The sequence below is a fragment of the Triplophysa rosa genome, linkage group LG5 (genome assembly GCF_024868665.1).
Source record: "Triplophysa rosa linkage group LG5, Trosa_1v2, whole genome shotgun sequence".
NCBI classification, from domain to species: domain Eukaryota; kingdom Metazoa; phylum Chordata; class Actinopteri; order Cypriniformes; family Nemacheilidae; genus Triplophysa; species Triplophysa rosa.
In genome coordinates, this window is record NC_079894.1 from 8,837,694 (window position 1) to 8,864,717 (window position 27,024).

The following is a 27,024-nucleotide window of genomic DNA, read 5'->3' on the forward strand; positions in this document are numbered from 1 at the left end:
GCAGTGCATGAAATTACACAATTATTTATAGGAGCACTCCGAGGGTCTGAATGCCATTTCATGAAGCCTAAACAAATGTGCTTCACCCATAGTATAAAATGTATTACCAACATCATACAGTACATCAAAGTTAGCGATGCTGATTATTTAATAAATCTATTCAATGACCAGTTTTGTTGCTTTGGATGTTGGCACTTTATGCTTGACATTTTCAAGAATTTCCCGAAAATCATGCTTAGATGTCCTTGATGAAGATGGTAAACTCTATCACTGAGCTCCTTATCAGACTCCATAAAGAAGTAAGAAACGTATCAGCATCAAGCCAATGAGAAAAGCTTTTATGGTCTAAAGATCATTTACTGCTACACAAGTGAAGATGAGTCCCTGTACAGATCAGAAGAAATATCCACCGGCTTTCATGATGTCCCCCAGCCGCTAACAACCTTGTTGTTCAAGTAGAAGCTTTGACATGAGGGATGTAATTCAGTGACGGAGGTAAAATCCCAGATTATTTGATCTCTTGCCTCCTTCTGAGGTGATTTAAAGATGTTCGGTCCACCCGGCAAGTTGTTTACATAGCATAGATCTGTTCTGTGATACATTTTGATCATCTAGCATTGTCAGACTGACGTCAGGACCCATTTCATTAGCTTAATTTTCACATTCCAATGCTGCCATGTTCCTGGAGCAAATGATGAAGTGCCTGAAATCTTTGTATGGTGATTTCTCCAGCCCCTCGAGGATCTTTAGAACGGCAGACGTGGATGAACAAGGGTGCTGTTGACAGTTTATTACATTCCCAAGCATGGCTCTAATAAGGTAAGAAGAAAGGTCTACATATTTAGTGAAGTCAACCATGAATGCAGGAAATACAAGATGTTATCCACTTAATTCACTCTAGATTATACAGAGAGACTGTTGAGATTTTTAAAATGCATCTAAAACTCCTATTAATATTCAGGTTACATGGAATGCTTTACAACAGTGCAGCTAAACTGACAGCAATAAAGCAAACATTGAAGATTAGATTAAAACAGGTTTGGAATATTTGAAAGGGACTGAAAAAAACAAGGGCATAAGGGTCGGCTGAAAGTAGTTCACTTAACCTCTGCTAGTAGATGACGTTGGTCAAAAGCATCTTACTGATGACCTTGAAAGTAGCTGTCTTTTCTGTTTATTTCTAAACAACATACACCACAGCACATTATACATATCTTTATATTATACTAGATGTTCACTTGTGTCTGATTTATTTTGGAAGGCAGTTTCGGTGTCTGGTGCTGCATTGTAAGAGCACTACAAAAGAAGGATGTTGCTGACTTGCCTCTAAGATGAATAGAAATGATAATCATATCTGTCTCAAGACAGTCTACTTGTACTATAGACTTTCTTTGGGTTACTGTAAGTCAAAGGAGTCCCCCTAGTGGATAAATAGCTCTGTTCTTTTGGATCTGTTTGGAACTTTAAACATAGTCAACATAGTCAACATCTAACTGATGCCCTGGCAGTGATGTCTGGGTCAGAACTCACCTGCCTTGTACTCTATCTGGTCATTATCTGGAAATTAAAATAGCATATATTTTATCTCTAGGTTATTGGTAAAATTTTACAAGAACAATCTATGGTAATATAGGTGTGGCAAGCTAGCATACAAAATTTTATCACGGCTGCAACATCAGTGCAATGGCTCCTGAGCCACATGGTCCAATGTAAGCACCTTGTTGTGTTGACACACTTAGAAGTAGACTTTTGCTTTTTGAATGCATTTGAAGCCAATCATCTAAAAGAAGTTCTATCATGACAACTCTCGGAGGGTTCAGCCCTTAGATGAGAGATGCATGGAGCAGGGATTATGTTATTATTATGTTATTGTTGCACATAGGCTAAATACTTTTCTGTGTATTATTTCTGTTTTTAATTTAGATTGCTTGATTATTTTAAGGGATTTGCAGCATCAAACATTTTCGTTTCACTGTGAGATGGACAATTAAACATTTATTTGAACCTTAGTTTTTATTAAGGCTTCAATGAGATGACTGACCCTGGTTAATGGCACAAATACTATTCTAGTGGAGGTAGGGGTTGTCTCTTAATCATTCGGTTCCCATGTGGTGGAATGAACTACCAGCCTCCATCCAAACTGCAGCATCCTTCACAAGTTTCAAAAAACAGCTCAAAATATACCTGTTACACATTTATTTGACTAACCAATAACTCTGTATGTCTGTCTGTTAAAAAAAATTGAGTCAGCGCACTTAAAGAGAACATTGGTTGTAATATTTCTGTACCCATGCTTTACATTTTTAACAAAAAGTTGCCTGAGTAAACTGTAATTAACGGCCCCCTTGCAGTTCCACCGCCGATCCCCATATGGGCCGCGGACCACCGGTTGAAGACCCCTGGGTTAGACTATAGGACTGCGCCATCTAGAGTTTCATGGCAGAAGTTTTTCTGTCATTTGAATCATAAACAAAAAAATCGTAATTAATGTTATTAAATACTACAGCAGTAAAGTGATTACTCTGAAGTAGGCTCTTATTTGACATACATTGGGTTAATTTGATTTATTTCAGTGTTACAACTGCCACCAAGGGGGACTTCTTGCATTTAGTTTAATATTATAGTCTTGTCCTTATTAGTGAAAATGTATAAATTGTTTTATTAATTAGTGCACCTATATTTCTTTCTTGTATCGAAGGATGCCTAGTGTATTTCAAGTAGTCTGTGAGTTATGTAAAAAAAATGTTACTATTATCCCCGGTCACCCCTGTCTCACATTTGCGGTCAACTGTTCCTTCGTTCTGCAAAATATAATAAGACAAGAAATATCTTATCATTTCATGGCCAGACTAACTGAGATAAAAGCATATCTATAGACCATTTCGGAAGACGTAAACAATGTTGGTCCAACGCTGGTCCTTAAGACCTTTTTAACACTATACAAACATTTGAACAAAATACAACCAACAGAACATTTATAACCTAATCAAAATGTTAAACGAATATCTTGAAGATGCAATTATATACATCGGCAGAAAAAATTAAGAGACTATTTCAAATTTTAATTTAATAAGAGTTCTAGATGTATTGTGGCCATTCAGTGTCTGTTGAATTTCAACAAAATCAAACCTCAGGAGTCACATCCAACAGCAATATGAAAGATGCATGAAAACTGTGATAAAAATGTTACTGTTTTGATGTATTGCTTAATATGAACTTGTTTTCTTTGCAGCATTTGAGGTCTGACAAAATACAGAGCACCCTTTCTATTTTGATCTGTTTCTCCCGTGTTAGAAACCAATTAATTTTAAATTTGGGGGAAATACAGTTAGTTTTAGATCATTTTACCTAAACTCATACCTATAAATTCAGAAAAACTGAAAATCATTTTGAAATGTTCTCTTATTTTTTTCTGCTTCTGTTTACATTTTGCTTAGTGATTTATGGATTACTCTAAGATTTGTTTTTGTAAAGTTACTTTAAAACAAAATGTACTTGACAACCCCCTGAATGGTTTTATTATAGGCTTCTGGACATTCTCTCTTCTGTTTTCAATGTGTCTTCAGATGCTTTTATCATCTGGTAAAATTGAATTCACATAATTTCTGAGTTATGTAGTTATTCCGGAGTTAGCCTATCTTTGTTACATTTGTATAGCAAGTAAACTCTCAAAGCTTGTTGAAAACTAAACCGGCAGAGGGCAGCCATACATCGCAAATCTATCAATGTCCTGGTGCATTAAGAGACGTTTCACCGCTCGCTTCTTTAGCAATTTAAACAGATTATATTATGAGTTATCAGTTTTCTTTGAGGTTTGGAGTACGCCTAGTTCGTAACTTTTACGTTATATTCACGTATCCTTTACTGTTATTTTAGAGATGAACATTCCTTTATAAGAAAAAGCTGCGAGTTAAAAATGAGAGATAAAGCGTAACCTTGGAGAGTGCCTCTGTGATTGGCTGAAAGTTTTTTTTCTCTTGTCCGTGTTCCCCTATAAAAGCACAGCTAACGGGTCACTATACTTTAAGATCATGCTGCTCACCATAAGCAATTTCAGCTCAACATGAGTTTTGCGCAATGGATTAAAATATTTGGAAACTACCGCAGATAAATTCCGCAAAGTAACTCGTTCAGGCTTCCGATTATTTGACTGGTTTTGTTTTTAAAGTAGAAGAGGACCTTAGTACATCATGGCGAACACTTGCATACAGTTCACGGGTTTTTTGATGAGTTGTTTGGGTTGGATCGGTCTAATCATTGCCACTGCCACTAATGACTGGGTCGTCACCTGCAAATATAACATGAACACCTGTAGGAAGATGGATGAACTGGAGGCAAAAGGTTTGTGGGCAGACTGTGTGATCTCGACGGCGCTGTATCACTGCATCACACTGACTCAAATTCTGGAATTACCAGGTGGGTGTAAACTTGTTTTGTTAAAGTTTTGGGGAGTTAAGATCAGTTTCGTACATTAATTACGGATGGGAATAGGAAAACACAATATAGATGCCACTATAGTGACATCTTATCATAATATATGGCTTATAATGGTTTAAATAGCTTTAATCTGTTCTGTGATATTTAAATCACACCTAGGATATCTGATATTTCATATCTTATTACTTCCACGAAATTCAAATATATAGTAAAAAAAATAAGATTGTACCTTTCCTCTGTCTTCCTCCAGCTTACATCCAGACATCTCGAGCACTAATGGTCACAGCATCGATCTTGGGACTGCCTGCTGTCGCGCTCGTGCTCATGTCCATGTCCTGTATTAACCTTGGCAGTGAACCAGAAAGCGCCAAGAATAAGCGATCAGTGCTCGGAGGAATCCTAATACTGATCATTGGTAGGCATGATATTTATTGATTGAGTTATGAATCTCTTCAGAAGGGTTCGCTGCTGAGACAACTTTTGCTTCCACGGGGAATATGTTTAATTTCTGCAATCATTTAGAAATAAAATAGATGTTCCGGGATTATGATTTAACCATGGTACTCTTATTAGCCTTGCATTTGTTCATATCTAATAGCCATATTTCCTTTGGTTGAGTTATGCGTAACTGTAATCAACAATGAAAGCTATAATTACAGCATTGCCGTTTAACCCCTATCTTTCAAAAGACTTTACCGTCTATTTGTAGTTACAATAATGCAACGATTTTATGCAAAATACAAGCAAAACAGAATACATTTTTGTGTTAATTCTCTGTCATTGTTTTCTCAGCTTTTTGTGGCATCATCTCCACTGTGTGGTTTCCCATTGGAGCCCATCACGAGAGGGGCTTGATGTCTTTCGGATTCTCCCTGTATTCTGGCTGGGTGGGCACTGCACTCTGTTTGCTGGGAGGCTGTATGATCACCTGTTGTTCAGCTGACACCCCTGCTTCATACACTGACAACAATCGATTGTACTACTCCAAACAAGGCCCCACCCATCAAAGCATTGCCTCCACTAACCACGCCAAGAGCGCACACGTGTGAGCATTGGGAATACTTCAGCTCATCAGACTTTATGCAATTTCGTCCGACCCATTCGATTTTTGCTCTCTTTCCCTTTGCTTTTGTGTTTCATCCGTGTCTGTATCAACAGTGGTGACACTGTGGATTGTTATCGTACAGCTGAACTCCAGGCATTTGACTTGGCAGCAGTGTTACATATACAGTAATAAGGGACAGGCGCTGGTGAAAGACCTGCTGTAATCTGAGGACCTGTACTGAAGGATTTTTCATGGTTTTTACTGATTCTACACAATATAATGTGCCTTTTAAGTCTTATTTTTGTAGTGAAAGTTTTGAAATCATGCATTTTGCATTTTATATGAGTACTAACAGTATTTGACAATGTTGTTTTTCTTTTTGTACAGCTATATAAGAACTTGATTAATTTCAGAACACTGTTTATGTCAAGAACACACAGTGAAGTTAAATTGGGAAATTAATAATAGCTGGCCAAATGTACCTATAGACCAAAATTGGACCAAAGCAGTAATGAGTCTGTTATTTATTGTAATACCTGTATGCTGCTTTTATTATATTTGTTATATAATAAACAATGTTGTCCATGTGAAATTGCCTTCTCTTCAGCTATAAAATTATTCTTTTTATTATTATAGGCCATATGAATAGTTAATAATATTTTTAGATAAAATCCTGTGGGAAACTGAACTGTAAACTATGTTACTCAATTGTTGAGTCTCAGCACCTGTCAGATGCTTATGCATGTGTACTGCATCATCATTAATCCACTCATTCATTCTAGCTAACAACACTCAAGGGCACATATGATTCAAGAAGCCAAGACACAGTCTGTACCTGTATCAATTTCTCTTCAATGAAAAGCTGGTTCCATTGCGACTGATGCACAACTCAATGAATGAGAGTCAGGACTGATTTTAAAGGTTAATGGTTGTAATCGTCCATAAATGCAGATATATGGTGTGGTTGTGTCTGCCATTCATCTTTTGTTCTGTAGATAGGATCCTATGCAGTAAATGCTGGTATACAATATGTGGGGACACAGTCATAAATTGCTGATTACTATAGAAATGAGTTACATGTTAGCATTTTTTGTCTTTGTGGTTTAGTGGGATTGAAAAAAGACAGTAAATATAATCATGTGAGTATAATCTTATTTTACAAATGGTGCAGCTTGGACATCTTAATTATTGCTTCTTATTTGTAAGTCTTAAAGGAATAGGTAACCCCAAAATTTTAATTCTCTCACCCGTTTTTCACATAAGGTTATCATATTGCTTCTCACACTATAGTTTGACTTGCATGTAACTTCTAAAGCTTTAAAGCTTGTGTCAATATTTATTGTAATTGCATGGAAAAGAGTAACTCTTCAGATTTTCTTATTTTGTAATATCTTGTGACATAAGGGTGAATAAATGATGGGGGAATTTTAATTTTTGGGTTAACAAATCCTTTAACCTTTCATTCTTTGCTTGGAGGTAGTTAATGGTGGAATAAATAAATAAAAAAGTTTTGTTATCTACAGTATATTTCTTTTCGAAATATGGCTGCACGTGATTTTATAAAAAGAAAGGGAGAGACAGACAAACAAAGCAGAGAATGACCTGAACCAGCAGGAAATAAGAGGCTGAAAGGAGAATTCTTCTGATATTAATCCAGCCCCCATTTGTTCATTGCTTGGAGAAAGGTTTTGCATGTTCTTTGAAAGCAAAAAGTAGGTTACAATTTTAGGAAGTTACTGCATTAGGAACAAACACACGGCAACCTCATTTTCCTTTTTAAAGTGCTACCGAGTTAACATTTTTCCAAGAAAATAATTGTAATAATTGTAAACTGATGGAAATATTAGGAGCATGACTCACTAGTTGTAGCTTGGCTGTTTTGCTTGGAAACTGGGACTGACCTTGAGAAGAACAGAGAAATCTGTGGTGAAAAAATATGTCTAGTATGTTTACCAAATGAATTGGGAAATATGTGTGATTCTTTTCTTAAAGGTTCAGAATTAGGATGACCTTTGGAAGCAAAAGACTTTAACAAAAGTATTAAGAGAACTGCTGTTTTTGGGAAGACAATGTTTGTCCTGGACCCTTTGACAAGAGGGGTCCACTATTATTACAGCCTACAAGAGGAGACTCGCCCATAAAAAGTTTGCTTTGGGCCCTGTGAAAATGTACTACAGTATTAAAGTAACTTATTGAAGCAATTGATGATAAACAAGATTTTGGTTTTGTTTGTCGCATGAATATGTTTGCATAAGCATAAAAGTGCCTGCCATTTACATAAAGGTATTTTAAGCTTCCCTGTAAAATAGAAACTATCACACACTGCCAGCACATTCACCATCTTCCTCACATCGAGGATGTCTTGTTTAGCACCAGGATATTTTGCATCAGAACAACAGGGACGATGATCCCCCAACAAATTACATTCAATATAAGGACATTACATTTAAATTTGATTTAGATAGATGACAGAAAATGAACACAAATGACGTCCTATGAGTGTCTCATAGGAAAAACATTTATGAAGACCCTCCCACAAGAGGAGCGTGCTTCAGGAGGGCTGGTTAGGTCGATGTCTGTGCCATACAGACGGACGGGTCTGTATGAATTAAACATAACAACATGCTTTGATATCTCAAAACCATATTGTACCACATCGACATAGACCACCACTGTAGCGATGATAATGGAACGGTATCGTTTGTCTCATTCCTCTGCATAGCCCATGGCGGCCCTCCCAGTATGACCATGTTTCCATTGTGCTCAGGTACTGCCCTCAGATCAGTGTTATTCTAGGCTCGGCGCTCCACCCCACAGGAAACGGAACTAGACTGCAGCGCTTACACAAGCCATCCGCGTGAGGATATTTGTTACGTCTGATTTTGGGTTTTGTGATACTGCCTTTAAGCAAAAGGAAAATCAAGAGTCTTATCTGATCTGCAATAAATGACTTTCATTGTTGCATGGAAGCAATATTAACATCTTATTACACAGTGCAACGGGAGAGCAAACCACAAGAAGAAGAAACAATAAATAGATTCGTACAAAAAAATCCGAAACCAGAATACATCCACGTCATACCAAAATATACAGCAGAAACAAATATCAGATTTGCAGGGAAAGCCAGTCTACACATTTCCTGAACAAATACCAAACAAACTATGATAGCAGGAAAGATAGCTTACAAAGTACAAACACTGTACCTTTTCGCAAAGACAAATAACAATAGTAGCTGACTTTGAAAGCAGTAGTGGAAACCTTTTTTTTCATACAGATTCCAAATAACAAAATATCTCTGTACTGTATTTTTTTGTCTTGGTTAACCGTGCCCTCATCAAGCCTACTAGGCAAATTTGAACATAAAAATGAAAATCGCCTTTTATCGGTCATTAAAAATATACGCTTTCCCAACTTGTCTTTAGAAGTTCTGCTGAACCCACAAAATACCACCAGCGGTGGATAAGCTACCCCGCAGATAACCCGAAGTTTCGTAATGCCTGTAAAAAAATACCTCTCTTTGATTTCTTTGTCATGCCTCTACGCTTTTATATGGTGCTCTGCTCTACGGAAGTAAAATGGTGTCTTTTGTCAGATACAGCAAACAAAGAGGTCGCAGACTTTGGCTTGATTTGTAAACAGAGTCCGCTCTGTTTGGGGGGGGGCAGACTGCTTTCATTACGTCTCAGAATGCTACATTTGAGTTTTACATCAAGTCTTTCACCACACATGCAAATAGCACAGTTTTACTCTGGGCCCTGTATGTCTGTAACATGCTACACATTCAGCAAAATGTCACAGCAACAAAGATAATCACATCAAAGACCAGATGCAAGAAACAAACCAACCCAGGCCCCAAACACAGCTCTATACACTACGCTTGATGGCAAATGTATGCAGAGAGCCTATGGGACAGCAAGCTTCTCAATCGTCTATTTTTCTAAATATTACAAACAAGAGAGAGGAAGAAAAATGAAAAGCAATGTGGCATGATGTGCTCAATGAATTGTTAACACAAAGGCCTCCCATGATGTGGACCTGGCATTTGTAAATATGTATGGATTTGAGGCCTGGCTTGGTTTTCTGTTTTTCTTTTTGACTTTTCGGCTGGCACAGCTGCAACACAGATAGAGTTGGATTGGACAAATCAGTCGGACGCCACGTGAATCATGGGGGAGGGAACAGCAGAAGAGCACACCCAGATAAAAATTCACAACACGCTCCTCACTACATGCACTTCATGTAGCCTCTGTCTTTTTTCGAAGGGAATATACACTAACCAGCTGAAAGACAAATCGTACTGCGGTCACACTGTTGGTATTTACACAGAGCTGCCTGCTTGCAAGGATGGACTGGAATCACTGGCATAAGATGGATGGAGCGGTGAAAAATGAAGACTGACAGGCACACGTGTAAGAACCTTGACCGGGAAACAAACCTACAGCATGGCAATGCCTCCTTACGTCGACATCAAACGAAAATGTGAAAATGCTAAACAAACAAGCATGGACATTTTGATGGACATATTTAAATCGCACATTAACAGATGAAGGCACTATTGCAAGCAAAGTCCAATTACTATTTGTGACAACCTACGGTCCAAACCTCACTTGGGCTAGATGTTAACATGGAAGAATCAACTGGAGGCCATTAAACGTCTGTCCTAGCATTTTGCGTTTCATGGCGTTTATAAGGAGGAAAATATCTGAAGCAAGAATAGCAAAGTTATTCAAATAACAAGTTTGTGCAAATCGGTTGGTTTTAAAGTGAACTTTTGCAGCAAGGGGCTTTGAATGGCAACATTTCGGCTGGTTTTAAATCGACCCCACATACAGAAAGTGAACAGATGTGAAACAGAGAAAGAGACCTAAGCAAAATGACCCTCTTCTCAGTTACGAGGCTTGTTTCAGGAGAAGCTGAGGGACTGTGATAGCTGACAGGGCAACTGTAAACTACCCGCTAGATGACAATACATTTCATGCTCGCCATTGTACTTCAGGGGGTGGGGTGCTATTAAATGAACCCATAAACTGGACATGTTTAAGTGCTTGGTGAGTCTGTAGAGTTCACTACTCTAAATACAACTATAACTCAGGACTATTTGGGAGCTATGTTATATTTTAAAATATCCAAAAGTTTTATAATGCGTTTGAAAGATATATTAAATACACCCTAACCACTGAGATTATCCTACCAATGGTGAAAAAAGGCTGCAAATGAAGAAATGGAATGATATAAATATTCATTGCAGAGATAACAACCTAGCCCAAGGGTTCTGCAGTCACGGGTACATTCAAATTACATTCTCATTCCAGAGGATCGTCCAAATCATCATCAACCACCAGCGCCTCAAAGCCTGGACTGGCTTTGGTAGCTTTGCTTTTGGCCCTGCTGTGTGAGGTCCTGTTGTTGTCTGCCTTGTCCTGGAGATGGTGTTGCTCCTGGTGTTGCTGTTTTTGGTGGCTGCCTCTTCCCTATTGGGAGCTCCAGCTTTGGAACTGGCCGCCGTCTCCTGAAGGATGCAGATCATCATCAGCTGCAAAATTGTCGTCCACACCCATGTCATAGCGCTGGTACGTGCTGGCGTGGGCCTCCTCCTCACGAGCCGTGATCTCCAGGGTGCTATTCCACATGCCGTAGCCAAAGTAAATCAGAACACCTGCAGACACAAACACGCATAAGGTGATGCACAGATGTAATGTGATGCACAGATGCTGTGTCAGAAAACAGTTTCTAGGCGAGTAACACAGCACGGTCCATAGTGTCAAATGCTGCGCTGCACAATGCTGCACAGCGATGCCATATAAGAACCATTTATTGTTCCTCAAAGAACCATTCACTCAGTTTCTTTTTCCACAACAAATAACCTTTTGTGAAACAGAAATGTTCTTCAGATGTTATAGGTTCTTTATGAAACAACACAAAAATGGTTCTCAACTATGGCATAGTGAAGCACCTTTATTTTTTTTAAAGTGTAGCAATTTATTGACAGTCCCTAAGCTGATTTTTGTTCATATAAAAGACAATCACAAGTTAGTCTGCTATCCTCTCCGCATAAATTAATGCCAAAACTCACCCACAAAGCACCACATGCCAAAACGGATCCAAGTGATGCTGGACAGCTTGAGCATGAGATAAACATTTACCAGCATGGCAGAGGCTGGGACGAAGGGAACGCAGGGAGCCATGTAGGGCAGACGCTTGGGGTTCTCGGGCTGCTGAATGATGATGAAGATTAAGAGCATCATGACAAGCAACAATATCACCAGCAGTAGCACGGCCCACCATTGACCCTCTGCGATCTGACCCGACCCGAAGATGATGAGGGAACAGAAAGAGAAAATGAGAATGAAGAGCAGAATGACACAGCGGGTGACGGTGCGACCTGTGGCCACAGTGGGCCGGTCCATCTTGCCCGGCAGGCCAAGCCGAATGCGCATGGTGTAATAGCGTGGCCCAAGCAGCTTCTTCAGTTTGAGCAGGTACACACTGTCCGCCTCGTCCGATTCGATACCTGAGGACATGTCTACGGTGCCGTAGTTTGGGTGACTGGCGTTGTAGGTGGATTTGTCAGGCTTGCCAATCAGCATCTCATTGTCTCCTAGCGAAGGGAGGTTCTTTGCTCCACAGGTGTTTGTGGGAGGTCCTCCGAAATCATCACCCTCGCTTACCGGTGAACAGGCTTCCTTCTCGCACTCGGCCAACACCCCCTCTTTACGCTTTGAATTCTGCTCTGAAAGAAAATTGACGAAACCGTGGATGTCTCCTTCAGGCTGGTAGCGTAGCAATAGCACGCAAACCGACACTAGCGTGTAGGCTAGCAGAGTGCCAATGGACATCATCTCGATCAGGTCCCTCAGGCTGACAAGCAGAGCCATCAGAGCCGAGAAGAACCCAGACACCACACAGGCCACGGCAGGTGTCTCTGTGTATGTACTTACTTGGGCCAAGAACCTAAAACATACAGCTTTGGTCAGACTGTGTACATGATAGCTATCTCTTATGTCCATTATCCAAATACCAATTTCATCAATGAAATGTTCAGTCTTTTAGACAGACAATTACATTAGTATTGATTTAAAATGTTAAGAGATTTGCGGATGTGTAATGGCAGGAGTTAAAGGGGAAGTGTGTTTAAACTGTCAAAATAAATATTTCATCAAACAGGCTTCTTAAAAGCTGCTATGTCAACTATTAGTCTAACTAAAAGACAAACCTGGTAAAAATGTTGCTGGAATGTTGAAATTAGGGCTGTCAAATTGATAATTCGTTATTAATCTATTCCAAAATAAAGTGTCGTGCACATTTTATGTACTGTATAAATGCACACACATACATGTATATATATATATATATACTGTATATATAACAAATATTTACATAAATATATACAGTACATGTAAATAAATATAATTTAAATTATGTATAATATATGCAAGTATGTTTGTGTATTTATACATATAAATATACACGACACACATATAGGCCTATTATAAAAACACAAATATTTATCTTTATTTATGTAAATATTAATAGAGATTAATTGATTTGACAGCCCTAGTTGAAATCTCAGCAAACCCATTATGTTTTACATCAACCTATAAATTATATTTGTTATAATTGTTTGTTTGTTTATATTATGCTAAGTATTATAACGTTGAAACAAACCATCATATAAAACATATGACAAAATAGGCTACACATTACAAATCATCGCACATCAAACATGACCTTTTGGTGATTCTCCTTTATTATTACCTGAAGAGCAAACCATCTCCTGCCATGGCGTAGATGACTCTTGGCATTGGAAAGAGGGATCCCAACAAACTGACTGTAAGTCCTGCAATGGAGCCGATGGCCACTATGTATTTGGCAGTTTGGAAGCCATGTCGAGAAAACATTTCCATCAGTGGAGCTTCTGTATCAATTTCAGTGTAGGGAACCATTAGAGTAAGGATCACACTCACCTGAGACAGAAATAAAAGATAATGTTGTAATAGAAAAAAAGAGATAGTGTGTGATTGATTTACCTCTCTCTGAATCGCAGAAAATGAATTGTCCCTTAATTCAAATGTGCATTTAACCAGCAAACTTTAACATTTTGGAGTAAAAAGCTTCGCAACAACCAGTTTATATTAATTATTTGTATTTTAAGTTAAATGGTAATTAATTGTAAAATAAATTTTTAGTTGCTTATTTACACCATGATTTATGATAATTATTTATGATAAACACAAGCACACATACTGTATGCACAAACATACTGCACACCCTAACAGACATATAGACTGAGAACTTTAGTTCCTAGACTAAAATTTGTCTATGTGAAACAAAAACAGAATGACATATGGAGGGGTGAACACTTAATTAACACATTTGCGCCTCATCATACGATCTCATAGATGTGAAAATGAAGAGCCATTTTGGTACAGGCCATTTTTTCCCAGCTGAAACCAAAACAGAAGTGAGAAAGATGATAGACTGTTTGTGGAGGGGGAGGATGGTGATGTGTGTAGAATTAAAAATATAAATACATATGTTTATGGGAATATACTAATCTAATCTACATTGAGATGCAGAAAAGGTGCCTGCTGGTGAGTTATCTCTCATTTTTCTACTATGACAACCTCCTACAGGCAGACAGCACTGGAATTACTATGTGCTTCACGAAGAGAATAATCAATGACTCTGTTTGGGAGCACAAAGGCTACATATTAAATCAAAAGAACAAAGAAACCTTAAGGGATTTTGTTTCAAATCTTGTGAAAGGGCTGCATGCACACTTTATTTTTCTATGGCTCTTGTACACAGCTCTGGAAAATTTAAGAGACCACTCCAAATGTGCCTTTAATCATTTCTACATGTATGGTAGCCATTTCATTCCAACAAAAACAAACACCAGGAGTGACAAATCAGAGTTATTCATGAAATATACATTTCTGAACTCTTCCCAAATAGTAGTAAAAACACTAGATCAGTCACTAGGCACTGGGCAGTCACTAGGGTGCTGACTGACAGCCCCAAATGAATCTAACCAACCCCCATGTCTCTAAGATGTTCTGATGCAGAGATATAGGTCTGGCTGAACGGTTGCCAAGCTAGTCTGTTTGGTTGCTATGGGCGTGGCTTGGAATTTGCCAATTGACAATCCTCCGAGTCATGAGAAAAACAAACTAACCCCCATGTCTCTACGATGTTCAGAAGCAGAGACATTGTTCTTGCTAAAGGGTTGCTAGGCTAATGTGTTTGGTTGCTATAGGTGTGGCTTGGCATTTACCAAATGATCATACTCTAAGCCACGAGTGAAACGGACCAACGACCATATCTCTATAATGTTCAGATGCAGAGACGTAGGTCTGTCTGAACAGTTGCTAAGCTAGTCTGTTTGGTTGCTATGGGCGTGGCTTGGCAGATGCCAATTTATGATGCTCCGAGCCACAAGTGAAACGAACCAATATTGGCCTTGCTAAACGGTTGCTAAGTTAATTTGTTTGGTTGCTATGGGCGTGGCTTGGCATCTGCCAATTGTTAATACTCTAACCCACGAGTGAAACGAACCAACCCCCATATCTCTACGATGTTCTGATGCACAGATATAGGTCTGGCTAAACGGTTGCTAAGCTTATCTGTTTGGTTGCTATGGGCTTGGCTTGGCATTTGCTGACTGATGATACTCCAAGCCACGAATTAAATGAACCAAACCCCATATCTCAACGATGCTCTGAACCAGAGATAAAGGTCTTGCTTAACGGTTGCTAGGCTAATGTGTTTAGTTGCTATGGGCGTGGCTTGACATTTGCAAATTGATAATACTCTAAGCAACAGTCTCTACGATGTTCTGATGCAGAGATATAGGCCTGGCTAAACTGTTGCTAAGCTAATCTGTTTGGTTGCTATGGGTGTGGAGTCATAGCTTCATGAAGACCCTGGGATACTGATTGGTTGCCTGAGTCAAAAGAGCCCACCCACTTGTCTCTACAACACTGTGCTGCAAAGATATCCACTTGGTTCTTTTATAATGGGAGTCTATGGGAACGGTTGCTAGGTTGCTATAAATGGTTGATATGGGCGTGGCTTTATAGCTTCATGATGAACCTGAGAGTCTGATTGGTTGCCTGAGTAAAATTAACCCACCACCTTGTCTCTATGACACTGTGCTGCAAAGATATCCATCTGGGCCTTTTATAATGGGAGTCTATGGGAACGGTTGCAAGGTTGCTGTAAATGGTTGCTATGGGCATGGCTTTATAGCTTCATGATGATCCTATGACACTGGTTGGTTGTCTGAGTAAAATGAACCCACCCCCTTGTCTCTACGACACTGTGCTGCAAAGATATCCCACTGGGCCTTTTTTAATGCCTTATATAGGCATATTTCCTGCCCCATTATAAGTCTATGGGGAACTTTGGGTGGCTCTTACGCCTCAGGGGTACAACTTATACCCCACTGTGAGGTATGTTCTTACAGAGCCTGCCGGCCTCTTCAAATGTTGTAACCCGCATGTTAATGAAATCCTCGCTCGGAGCTATGACCCGTCAAAGTTCGATGCAATGTTAAGTCAATGGGACTTTTCGTGTGATTTTTTGACCCCTATCAATCACCCTACGCCCAATCGCTTATAAAAGTCATTGCACACCATTCCTCAATAAGCCGGACGATTTGAACAAGACCGGTTCTGAAAATAATTGCAAATCTTGTCAGTAGTTCACAGAATAAAACAAAATGAACATTTTACCTAAACACATACCTATAAATAGTAAATTATTACTTATTAAATGTCATGCTTCACATCATGTATACTCACAGAAACGTAGGCAGTGAGGCAGGTGACCAGAGAGGCAGTGATAGCATAAGGGATGGAGGTGTTGGGACTCTTAGCTTCCTCTCCAGTAGTCGCTATGATGTCAAATCCTATAAAGGCATAGAAGCAGGTAGCTGCACCCTGCATGACCTGTTGAGCAGACAGCATAGACAATGTAATTTCTTCATCATTGTTTGTGCTGAAGCCTAAGTGGAACATTATGAGATGACGTGAACTTTTCTTATTCACTGTGAAATTAAATTAGGCATGACATCAACAAAAACTGAATGTTATTTACTGGTGCATCACTCTTGGTTTTTTAACCATGTTTAGAAGTTCATGTAGGGATGAAAGGTTCACTAAGCGATTTGAAATTCTTTTTACCCCTGACCAGCCATACGGCAGGAATCGCCCCTCGTCCCAATTGCTCCCACTGACGAAGAACAGTCCTGCAATCATCATGAAGACCCACACCAACAGATTGATGATGTTCAGCACATTGTTGAAGCCCACTGAGTTCTTCACACCCAGAGCAACTATCACAGTCACAAGGATGGCTATGACGAGGGCCAGGATGTCAGGATACGACTGCTCGCCCTTACCTAAAATGTAAAAAAAGGTCGTGGGCCAAAATCAATTCCAAAACAATTGACACAACAACAGATCATCAAATGAAAAACCAAAATCCAAAAAGCCGTAATGTTAAGGTTATTATTTAGGCCTTGTGTAGTTTGAATACTTTGCAATGGATGGATATATGGATGGCTGGCTGTGTCTTAGGTATGTAGGTAGACAGGTAGCCTAGATAACATAATTTGTCCTAAACCTGTTAGAACACAGAGTATGTTACTCAATACAGTAACAGATTGAAGCCTTTCGATCTCCTGTCTCCTGTATTGAGCTTATACACCTGTTTACACATCATCACAACACACAATCCTCAGATAACCCCTTAATGCACTCATGTACTGTATAAACCATGTACTGCTAAGAATACTCAGAATACTAAACGGAAATGATTATGAATCGTGACGAGGCTACTATTTGTGTGAGACAGAGACACACAGATGGAGGGGCACAGAGTATAATAGACTTAAAGAGAATGTTTTTTAAGAAGAAATTTTACTGGCTTGCTGTGATCTTCCGTCTGAGGCAGATCTAGTATAACATGAGCAATATCTATCTAATGGTCTATTAACTTATGCATGAAAACCTGCTCTGCTTGTTGTCTCAGTAAAATCCTACTGTTTCTTCTCCCTCCACATACGATTAAAAAATAAAAAGAAATAGCATTCAAGATAAAAAAAAGCATTTTTATCAAAGGTACATTTAAGAAAGCAGAATACATCCAGATCTAAATTTGCTCAAAATCCCTCAACTGAAAAGTTATTCTCCTATTTCAATACCAAATACCAGAACCTAAAAAGTACATTATAACTGGAGCATCTTTTTTACACTGGAGGAGAAACTGTGAGGCAGGTTGCTTAACAAGCTGTTGTCGGGCCATCAAGCTGTTGACTGCAGAAGTTAAAGGTCCCTTTTCCACGGTGTATTCTTTAAAAGTAACTACACTCAGGTGACAAATTAAAGGGAAATTTGTGTCATCACCTGCTCACCCTTAATGTCTTTTAAAACCTAAATTCTATGACACCCCACTTTCCCACACTGTATTATTTGTAAAGTAGTGGCAGCTGTTTATACCGTTTGCTTTTTCCTTAAGATAAAACTAAAGCTTTAAAAAGATGAACACATATGGACATTTGCACATGTTTGCTGTGAATATAATGCAAAGAATGCAGGCTGCGTTATGCATGGGTCATCAGTCTGAAGAACATCAGTAGTCAGCAAGGTGAGTATAAACGCACACACACATACCTCCGTTTGGAATAAGTATTCCCATGATCCAAAAGACAGCAAAGATTCCATGCATGCCCTCAAAGTAATAGCGTGAAAGCGTCCATAACTGCATTCTACTCACCCAGTCCATTGAGCGTCCCTATGTGGTTGATCATGAAGCCACTGATGCTGTGATTGGCCAGCGAGTCAAACATACTGCTAAGTGCACTGGCTCCTGCCGCTGTGCCGATCAGATACTCCAAAATCAGATTCCAGCCAATGAAAAAAGCCACAAACTCGCCAACTGTCACATAGCTGTAGGTGTAGGCTGAACCTGTGGTTTTAGGCACTCGCACACCAAACTCAGCATAACACACACCTGTGGAGAGATTCCAGTTATTACTATGACACTGTGTAATATCTGAATGTCTGTTATGGGTACGTTAATATGATATCAGTAAAGGAAAGGTAAGTCTTTAAGAGGTGCTGAGATGAGAGCATTGATTTTGCTTTTGTTTTTGACTAGAGGGTCGGAACAATGCTCAAATGTCAAACCCAGAAAATCCCACAGGGCTGGATGTCAAGAGAGAAATCCCTCTTTACATGGTAAAACCTCATAAACCCCACTACCAATAGAAAAGATAAGGATTATGTGTTTGTACATTTAATACTCTATTCACTCTTAGCCATCAGAGCTATAGAAGGGCATGCACTGTAAACCTAGTTATTTTCTATATGCACTTTCCACGATAAGTTTGTGTTTTCTGTTTCCATTGGAATGGAAAGTTCAGCAGCTTACAGGAAAACATATCATTTATTTATTTTCCATTTTCAGTTTGGATCTTTATGTCGGCATTTATAGTCACAACTAAATGAAATTTCCCTCTGATTCTACAGTATTTGGTGCTGCATGGCGTCCAGAGTAAACCTTATGATCATGTTTACTTTGAAACATCAGCCAGGAAGAAAAATACTGCATGTGCTAAAGAGATATAGTAACATAAAATCTTTCATTGTTTACACATCCCTTACACTGTCCCTTTAGCTATCCCTCAGCTGAAGATCTACTGACCCAGGATCAGCAAAAAATGTTGTTATAACACTACCAAGGATATAATCTCCAACAGTCACACTTCGCTGGAGGCAGGTTTATTGCAAGATGACAGATTTCTCTTTGGCGTATTTTCCTCTTTTGTGTCAGACCGACTGGAACAGGAAGTTGGGGCCGCACTCACCTGACAGGATGGAGGCCACGGCAGCGATGATGAAAGACACAATGACCCCAGGACCTGCCATTTCCTTAGCAACGAGTCCAGATACCACGTACATGCCCGTACCCACACAGCTTCCCACTCCCAGAGAAACAAGGTCCACGGTGGAGAGCACACGTGCCAGTTTAGTGCCATGAGCTCCAGTGCCGCCTGTGCTCTCCAGCATAGACTCCACCGGCTTTGTGCGCAGGATGCGGGACTGGAAGGTATACCAGGTTGCCCCCCAATGGATCCGCCGTGGGTCCAGTTTGGCAAAAAGACCACTCATTCTGGAGCCTGCTTACAGCTCAGAGAGCTTCCAGAGATCAGCCTGGAAAGTGTGTGTTTCAGAAAAATGTGTCAGTTTAGTTTAGCAGATGAAAGAATCCAATAGAAAACAGCTAGCGCAACATTTCAAACATCTCAAAAGATTGCAGCCTGTTAGACTGTTTGTATTGGATCTGTTTGGCTAAACAATACTGTCAAGAACATTAGTTACTGAAAGATACTGTAGATACTGAAGACATGCAAAAGAATGTTAAAGGGATGGATTACCACAAACTAAATTTCTGTCATCATTTACTCACCCTCAGATTGTTCCTAACCTTTATAAATATATTTGTTCTGCTGAACACAAAAGAAGATATTTGGAAGAATGTCAGACTTACCCCCATTTACTGCCATAGAAGGGAAAATAAATACTACGGGAGTCAATGGGCGATGAGATCTGACATTCTTGCGAATATGTTCCTTTGTGTTCAGCAGAACAAATAAATGTATTCACGTTTGGAACAATCTGAGGGTGAGTAAATGATGACAGAATTTTCATTTTTGGGTGAACTGTTCCTTTAATGATGAGACAGATGTCATTTCTAGAACTGTTTCAATTTCATTTGATTAGATCTGAGACAGAACTATAGGTTGACGTGTTATTATAAGATTTTACATAACATACTGTGTGTATGACAGCCATGCCCTTCAGAGACTCTTTATATACTCCAGTTATATTGTATTTCAAATGTATCTTGATAAAATATTTGAAAAATTATCTAGATAATCAGTTCAAAAAGATGTGATAATGAAGCTGAAAAATGAAAAAATAAAAGGTTGGAACCCATTTTAAAAGCTTGATTTTGATATCTTGATGGGAAGGAACTAGGGGATAACATCAAGATCTACACGTCAAAATCCAATAAAATGTGCTGATGAGCCCTGGGTCTGCAGCCAAATAGGAGCAGACAAAACAAATCCTGTCTCTTCTTATTGACAATTTTCTTGGGCATTCATTAGTTTAGTTTTAAAAACTAAACATTCATTATCCTCTAATCTTCTTTCTTACTGTTACTTTCAAGCTTCTCTATTTTCTACCAATTTCTCTATCAATCTACAAACACCGTTTTATATTTGTATTTTTACTTTTACGTTTAATCATTAATCCTGTAACTCTCTAAGGAATTTTGACTCTCTCTCTTCTTCCTCTGTGTCTGACTAACTGTATGCAGGATGAAAGTAAGAGATTGTTGAGCAATCTATTCCTCACACATGAGCACATGGGTATTGACCAGTATAATGATCTCTCCTGCCTCTGTCTGCTTTCCAATAATCACAAATTACCGGTATTGAGTTTTACAGCACCTGGGTGCTATGCTGCCAGAAATGTCTTAATTTTGTGGAAATAAACTAAAAGAGCCACGGAGAAAATCTCATTTAAAAATGCTGGGTTACTTTATGGTAATGAATTTACTATGATGCATTGTTGTTACCCAACTACCAGTTGAAACAATCCAGCATTTTGGGCTGAAACACAGTTGGATTTGTCCATATTTTACCCAACCATGAGTTGAAACCAATCCAACATTTTTAGAACGTACATTAGTTACCTTATTGTGCAATAGTTAGCAGTGTGCTTCCTAAAGAAACAATGAAATGGGAAAATGTCCTTCCTGTTGTTTTAAAGTGAAAAAGTAAAGGTTAAAGCTAAAAAGTTCATATGCCAGCCTTCAGCAAGTTTCATATGGACTAGAATCAGTACCTTCACAGTCACATTACACTGAAGCTGTTTATTCTTTTCAGGGTGCTGGAGGGACGTTGATGTGTTCAAACCAATACGAGTTTCTAACCACTGACATTATGACACATTCAGTATTGCCAGTTGCCTGCAGCGCAACACTGTGTATGAGAGTAATTCACACATACAAAACAGAGCTACAGTATAAAAAACTTCCATACACAGCTTTGCCTAAAATGAGTGTTTTTGTATATCAATAGAGAAAAACACAAAATTGAATAACTTTGATGAACGGTACAGCACAAGGTACATAAAAAGGATAAAGATTTAATGTTGAAGGTGAAGAGTGTTACATGCGGTTTGTATTCTAATAATATTTAGATAGAATGTGTTTTAAGCCAATTTTATATTGCTAGGCCTTATTTATGTTTGGCTTGATATATGTTTAGAAATTTCTAATTTATGGTTGGAACAGAACAAAGTACATATGATTTTTTAAAAGAGAAATAGCATTAAGGTTGTAAAATATAGTGCAGTGTAGTGGTACAGATATTGACAAGATGCCAAAGCTATAAATATAAACACAATGCAATGCTCAATAAATTATTAAAGAGAGGCTCTGTACAGAATGTTGTGTGATAGCCTTTTTGCTTGTGCATGTCACCCTTGTTTCTATTTCAGAACAATCAAAAGACATGGTTTTAATTTTTTGCAGACAATATTTTTAACTTAAGATTTTATGATCTTGATGCTTAATAAATTCATTTCAGTCACCACTACAAAGCATATTGTCTGCAATTTGACTCAACAGCATAAAGCGAGTGGGCTGTGGCATTCATGCTTTAAGATAAAGCAGGTGGATGTCAAGTTCACATAAATCATCTATGACTGAGTCAGTTTAAACACTGTAATAGTTAAGGGTGGTTGGTAAGGGAGAAGGTGACAGAGAGTGTCTAGCCATCTGCAGGCAGAATTGATTTCCATTATAAGCTGATTGTGGGGGTAAAGAGATTGGGCGTATTTTATGGCTTGTGTTAAGAAGGCCTGATTGATTGAGCTGTTGTCAATGTGAATCTGTTATTAGTGGATGGCAGTATACAAACCCACAGGGTTTACGCGATCAATGCAGTATGCCCCAGGATAGCAGGCTACAAAAACCTTTATCATCTTAAATTTAGTTCTGGTTTCTAATTAATAGTGATTTATCTGATCTGTTGTTACATTTAATTCAAATACACATACAATACACCGTCATTAGGCTCTAAGTAAATGTTTAGGGCCTTGGTGACACCATTGTGGCACTTTCGTCCACAGTTTACACAGCATAATTCTACATCATGCTTGCTATGAAAATGGTGCTAAATACCAAAAAACGTTAATCCTTCTCATTTGCATCATGTCACTCTGTATAGAGATGGCGACTGTTGCTTTAAACCGGAAAGTACAAAATAGAAAAACCAACAGAAGCTACAGCCCAAGCAGATGGTGTGTGGAAATGGTGGTTTAAAGAACTGCACGTACTCCTTCAGTAATGTGCAAAGAATCACACTGTATAAGAATATTTCTTTAATTGCACAGCACTGCCAATATTATCTCTAGCAGAGGGTGGAGAGAGAGAGAGAGAGAGAGAGAGAGAGAGAGAGAGAGAGAGAGAGAGAGAGAGAGAGCGAGAGAGAGAGAGCTCAACAGGCTGTCCAACAATGCTTATTTTGCTGTTTTAAGTGCCAGACCTCAAATTAAATTTAAAATCTATAAGAGATAGCCACTTCCCCAATCCCCCCTCCCCAAAAACAGACCGACGTCCACTATTGCAAACAATATGATATTTTTCGGCTTTGTTACAGCACAAATTAAAATTTTATAAAGAATGTCAGAGGGTTACAGCCAGTTAGTGTTTACTGGCACAGGATGAAAATAAAGACCAGTGTCTGTCTACATTATTCAATAATAAAGAAAGAAGTTCTGAACAAGGTGAGGGTAAATAACACCATTTTGAATTTTATGCTTAACTAACAATGCAAACATACCCAAATTATGCCTTTTCAGGTAGAAATGTGCATAATATAAGTAGGATCACAGAAAACGTTCATTTCGTATTATAAATTAAACTCCTCTTGAATGTTGAAAATGCTGAAAACTGTTTATTGCGTTTCTTTTTTTAAATGAATTAAAGGACTAAATTGTTTGATGAAACCCTCATCCAGCTATATCTTTTGTCAAGGCCATAAAGTGCAACTCCCTTTTTCTTGCTTTCCCTGCTCTCCACTCCCATCCTCCTCTAGTGCACTGCACAGTTACATAAACTGGCTGCCGAGTGGAATGAATTAGTGGAGTGGTATTAGTACCACTCCCTCAGCACAATTCATATATCTCTAAGTATCAGGATACAAAGACCACAGAATTCAGTCTGGAGTTTCTTGCAGCCTGATGTTGCTTATCTGTTGGTCATAGCAACAATATTCAGGCAACAGAGGCTGTTAATTAAAACAGTCCCCTAAGGCAAGGACTGATATCTCTTTTCTTTGCTTATATATGGCTTTCTATATATGCAACAATCTTATAAACACAAAAAAGTAAAAATAATGTAATAGTTCACAATCTATAACAATCATTATTTAAGTTGGGTCTGTCTAATGAGATAATCTTATGGCGCACAATACCACAGACAAGGCTACCAAGATTGTGTTATGTCCCTTGCTCACTACCATAACCAACACAGTTCTGCACGTGGTCCTAATTGATGGAAAGGCTTTAATTGTGTTAGAGTGTGTGCAAACAGAATAACTGATGTCAAAATGGCTGTTCAATGTTTTCCAGCATATAGGAGGCCAGTTCTCTTAAAAACGTGAGTCACGCCCATGTATAACTCATGAGTCAGAGTTCAAAAAGGAATCTGAAGGGAGTGGCCACATAAATGAATGCATCCACAAGTGGATCAGTTTCTTGATACATCTGTTATCCTCATAACCACCTAAATCCTCTACCAACTTATTTGACTTTAACATTAAGTTTGATTTCATTTCTTCAAGACACAGTTTACAACACATAGATCTTTACAACGTTTTTATGAGACGACCAAAACTTGATCTTATATTGAACTATTTTAGGATCAGTTAAGCCAAGTATAATTACCAATGCTAGTTCTAATTCACTTACACATCTCTAAAGAGGGAGAGAGACAGACACAGTGCATATTACATGACTCTTTCTATCAAACAAGATTAAAATTCTCTTTATTTGTCAATATTTTTTTACGATACGGCTTAACGTAATATTAAAAGCAACTTCGTCATGTATAAACAAGCGTTTGTGTATTTCAGAACCATGGTCAGCGACAGCGGAAAATAAGACGGCCACATCGAGCCTCGCTGCTGTTTTTATACGCTGCATCTACGAGTAGTAGGAGATTAACCTCGTTTCAACGTCGAGAGCACTAACTACAACAAATAGACGTACACTGCCATCAAAAGAGGACATTGTCGATCTAACAGCCATGTCATCAAACATTTATGTACATCTTTACACCAGTCTGCTGAGGTAATGTGAACAAAAGAGCATGTAATTGAAATGTAGACATTTCGTACCGCCCCTCCCGGGAAAACAACTACATATATAAACGTTTTGAAAGCATCAGGGTGGCAGCGAATATTACAAACATGTCTTCGTCGACTATTCAGCGTCTAGAGTCAATATCAGTTTATAAAGAAATTTAAATGCAATAACATATCCTTTATATCCAAAGAGTACTCCTAAACATGGGAGGAGATATATAAAAGCTTATAATAGCGGGTTATTAATATTATTGGGTATTTTCAAACGCGTACGCTTACATGCTGACTAAGCTCGTGCACGACTCTAACTGCAATTAAAACAGTCTAGAAACTATCGTACATCTCGTGTAGCCTACTTTGGCCGACCTATAGGGTCTATGTTTGGTCATCTCTTACCTTCAAAGGTGCCCGCTGTCCAGCTGTGCCGATGCTGATGTGATGTGCTGCGGTTCAGGGCAGAGTGATACGGTGGCGTAGTCCAAAAGTAGGTGGTATCCAAACAGGATGCATTTCACCAAATGTACATAATATACATATAACACACCGTAAATCAAAGCAGCATTGCCTGCGAAGAAATCGTCGTTACGGATTAAGGTCGAAATGCTTCATCACTGATGCTGCAGTTGCACGCACCGTCCACGGGCACGCACAAAAAGGAACGTGCACTCGTTTAGCAACGCAGGGGTTAAATTATTCAGACGCCGTTTACACGTGATGAGGCACAAAATTCATTATTTATTATGACTCTCTACGTCAATGAGGTTATGATTTCGTCTATCTTTTTTGCGATAGCAAAAACGAATAATCCTCCGTTGTGCATCCATCGAGGGGATGGGCAGGAAATTGGAACTGCGCCTGCCGCATCTATTGTAAACGCGTAAAATCCAAGAGATGAAAGTGACGTAAATTGGGAACACGCAGTGATAAATGATGCGCATCAGACTGAACCAGGAACTACCAAAAAAGGCGTACTAGCACCACATAAAAAAGGCTGTCCTACACCATTTATACAACATACATCCAACGCGTTTTATCTAATCGTTTTGTATACTGCAATTTTTTGTTTATCTTAGATACACATGACTCGTTCAGTTCAATAACCCTGAGTAAAAGTCATAGGGTGGGGATCTGGTCTGTTGCTCAATAACTGAGTTCATTTTATGAGCTTGTGATGGTCCCCAGTTTGAAATCTTTCTTTTGCTGCCTTTTGTTCTTGGTGAAATTGTTAAATGCCCTCCAGGTCTTAAACCACGTGTGGGATTCATGCTGAAAATATTGGGGGCAAATCTCTGTCCATCAAATCTGTGCTTAGAAACAGGCTAAAGAGCCTTAGGACTCTAACCTTGCCTTGATGCTCTCTCCACCGCCTTAAGCTTCTGGTTTAAAGGCAGTCATATAAAATGAGCTGAGTGGACTTCAGAATTGTTTTCGAGTATTTCTACAATATAAAACACACAATAATAATAATGAAAACAACAACATACAAAAATATTCCTCAAGGCATGATTAAACTCAGCTAGAGGAGTTGTGTGGTAAGGTATAGTGTGGTTAACATCTAATTTTCAAAGATACCATTGCGCAATGCGCAGAGAGGTAATTTCTCAGCTGTAATATAAAAAATGTCAAAAGATCAGCAGATGCATTGATGGAAATATAGCATTCCTCACTCCATATTTTTCTCTCTCTGCTGTGACAGCTCACACCTTCTTCTCATATGAATGTCAGAACTTAACAAAAACTCATAAAAACGTGTCACTGCCAAACCTACTCAAATCTACTCTACGCAATAATGCTCATGATAGCCTATGTGAAAAATCTTTCAACAATAGATACCAAAATCTGCCATTTAATATAAACTCGGTCATAAATAGTCAACATTTATGTTTCAGAACCATCTACTTTTCATCATGAGCAAACGCCACTGAACATTATGATCTTACTAATTGGCATCAGTCAGATATCACCCGTTGTCTGTTTCTCTTTGAGGCACAGACTCACCTAAGGAGTGCCACCTCTAAGCCAGCTCATTATGATTCGCGTATAGCCCTGACTGCTCAGATGGTGCGTGGCAAGCCTGCACTGAGGGGTTTTAATGCCA

The 27,024-nt window shown here is 38.8% G+C and overlaps 2 protein-coding genes across 2 annotated transcripts; one reads left to right on the top strand and one right to left on the bottom strand.

The window, feature by feature from the left end:
* The first annotated feature begins 4,045 nt into the window (after window positions 1–4,045).
* cldn11a (claudin 11a) lies at window positions 4,046–9,450 on the top strand. The gene is made up of 3 exons (XM_057334238.1): window positions 4,046–4,416; window positions 4,688–4,852; window positions 5,230–9,450. The coding sequence occupies exons 1-3, from the start codon at window positions 4,191–4,193 to the stop codon at window positions 5,484–5,486; spliced, it is 648 nt and encodes a 215-aa protein (XP_057190221.1). The 5' UTR covers window positions 4,046–4,190; the 3' UTR covers window positions 5,487–9,450.
* Window positions 9,451–9,565: 115 nt separating this feature from the next.
* Window positions 9,566–25,801, bottom strand: slc7a14a (solute carrier family 7 member 14a). The gene is made up of 8 exons (XM_057334237.1): window positions 25,323–25,801; window positions 19,353–19,698; window positions 18,260–18,496; window positions 16,666–16,883; window positions 16,285–16,431; window positions 13,238–13,446; window positions 11,556–12,433; window positions 9,566–11,138 (listed from the first exon to the last, which is right to left on the bottom strand). The coding sequence occupies exons 2-8, from the start codon at window positions 19,654–19,656 to the stop codon at window positions 10,954–10,956; spliced, it is 2,178 nt and encodes a 725-aa protein (XP_057190220.1). The 5' UTR covers window positions 19,657–19,698; window positions 25,323–25,801; the 3' UTR covers window positions 9,566–10,953.
* Between the last annotated feature and the right edge of the window lie 1,223 nt (window positions 25,802–27,024).

Excerpts from the sequence above, each read along its gene's own strand:
- slc7a14a (XM_057334237.1), bottom strand. The coding sequence starts at position 19,656 with ATGAGTGGTCTTTTTGCCAAACTGGACCCACGGCGGATCCATTGGGGG. Across the intron at positions 18,497-19,352 it reads CGTGGCCTCCATCCTGTCAG|GTGTGTGTTATGCTGAGTTT; the intron begins GTGAGTGCGGCC and ends ATCTCTCCACAG. Across the intron at positions 12,434-13,237 it reads GGAGATGGTTTGCTCTTCAG|GTTCTTGGCCCAAGTAAGTA; the intron begins GTAATAATAAAG and ends TGTATGTTTTAG.
- cldn11a (XM_057334238.1), top strand. The coding sequence starts at position 4,191 with ATGGCGAACACTTGCATACAGTTCACGGGTTTTTTGATGAGTTGTTTG. Across the intron at positions 4,417-4,687 it reads TCAAATTCTGGAATTACCAG|CTTACATCCAGACATCTCGA; the intron begins GTGGGTGTAAAC and ends GTCTTCCTCCAG. Across the intron at positions 4,853-5,229 it reads AATCCTAATACTGATCATTG|CTTTTTGTGGCATCATCTCC; the intron begins GTAGGCATGATA and ends TTGTTTTCTCAG.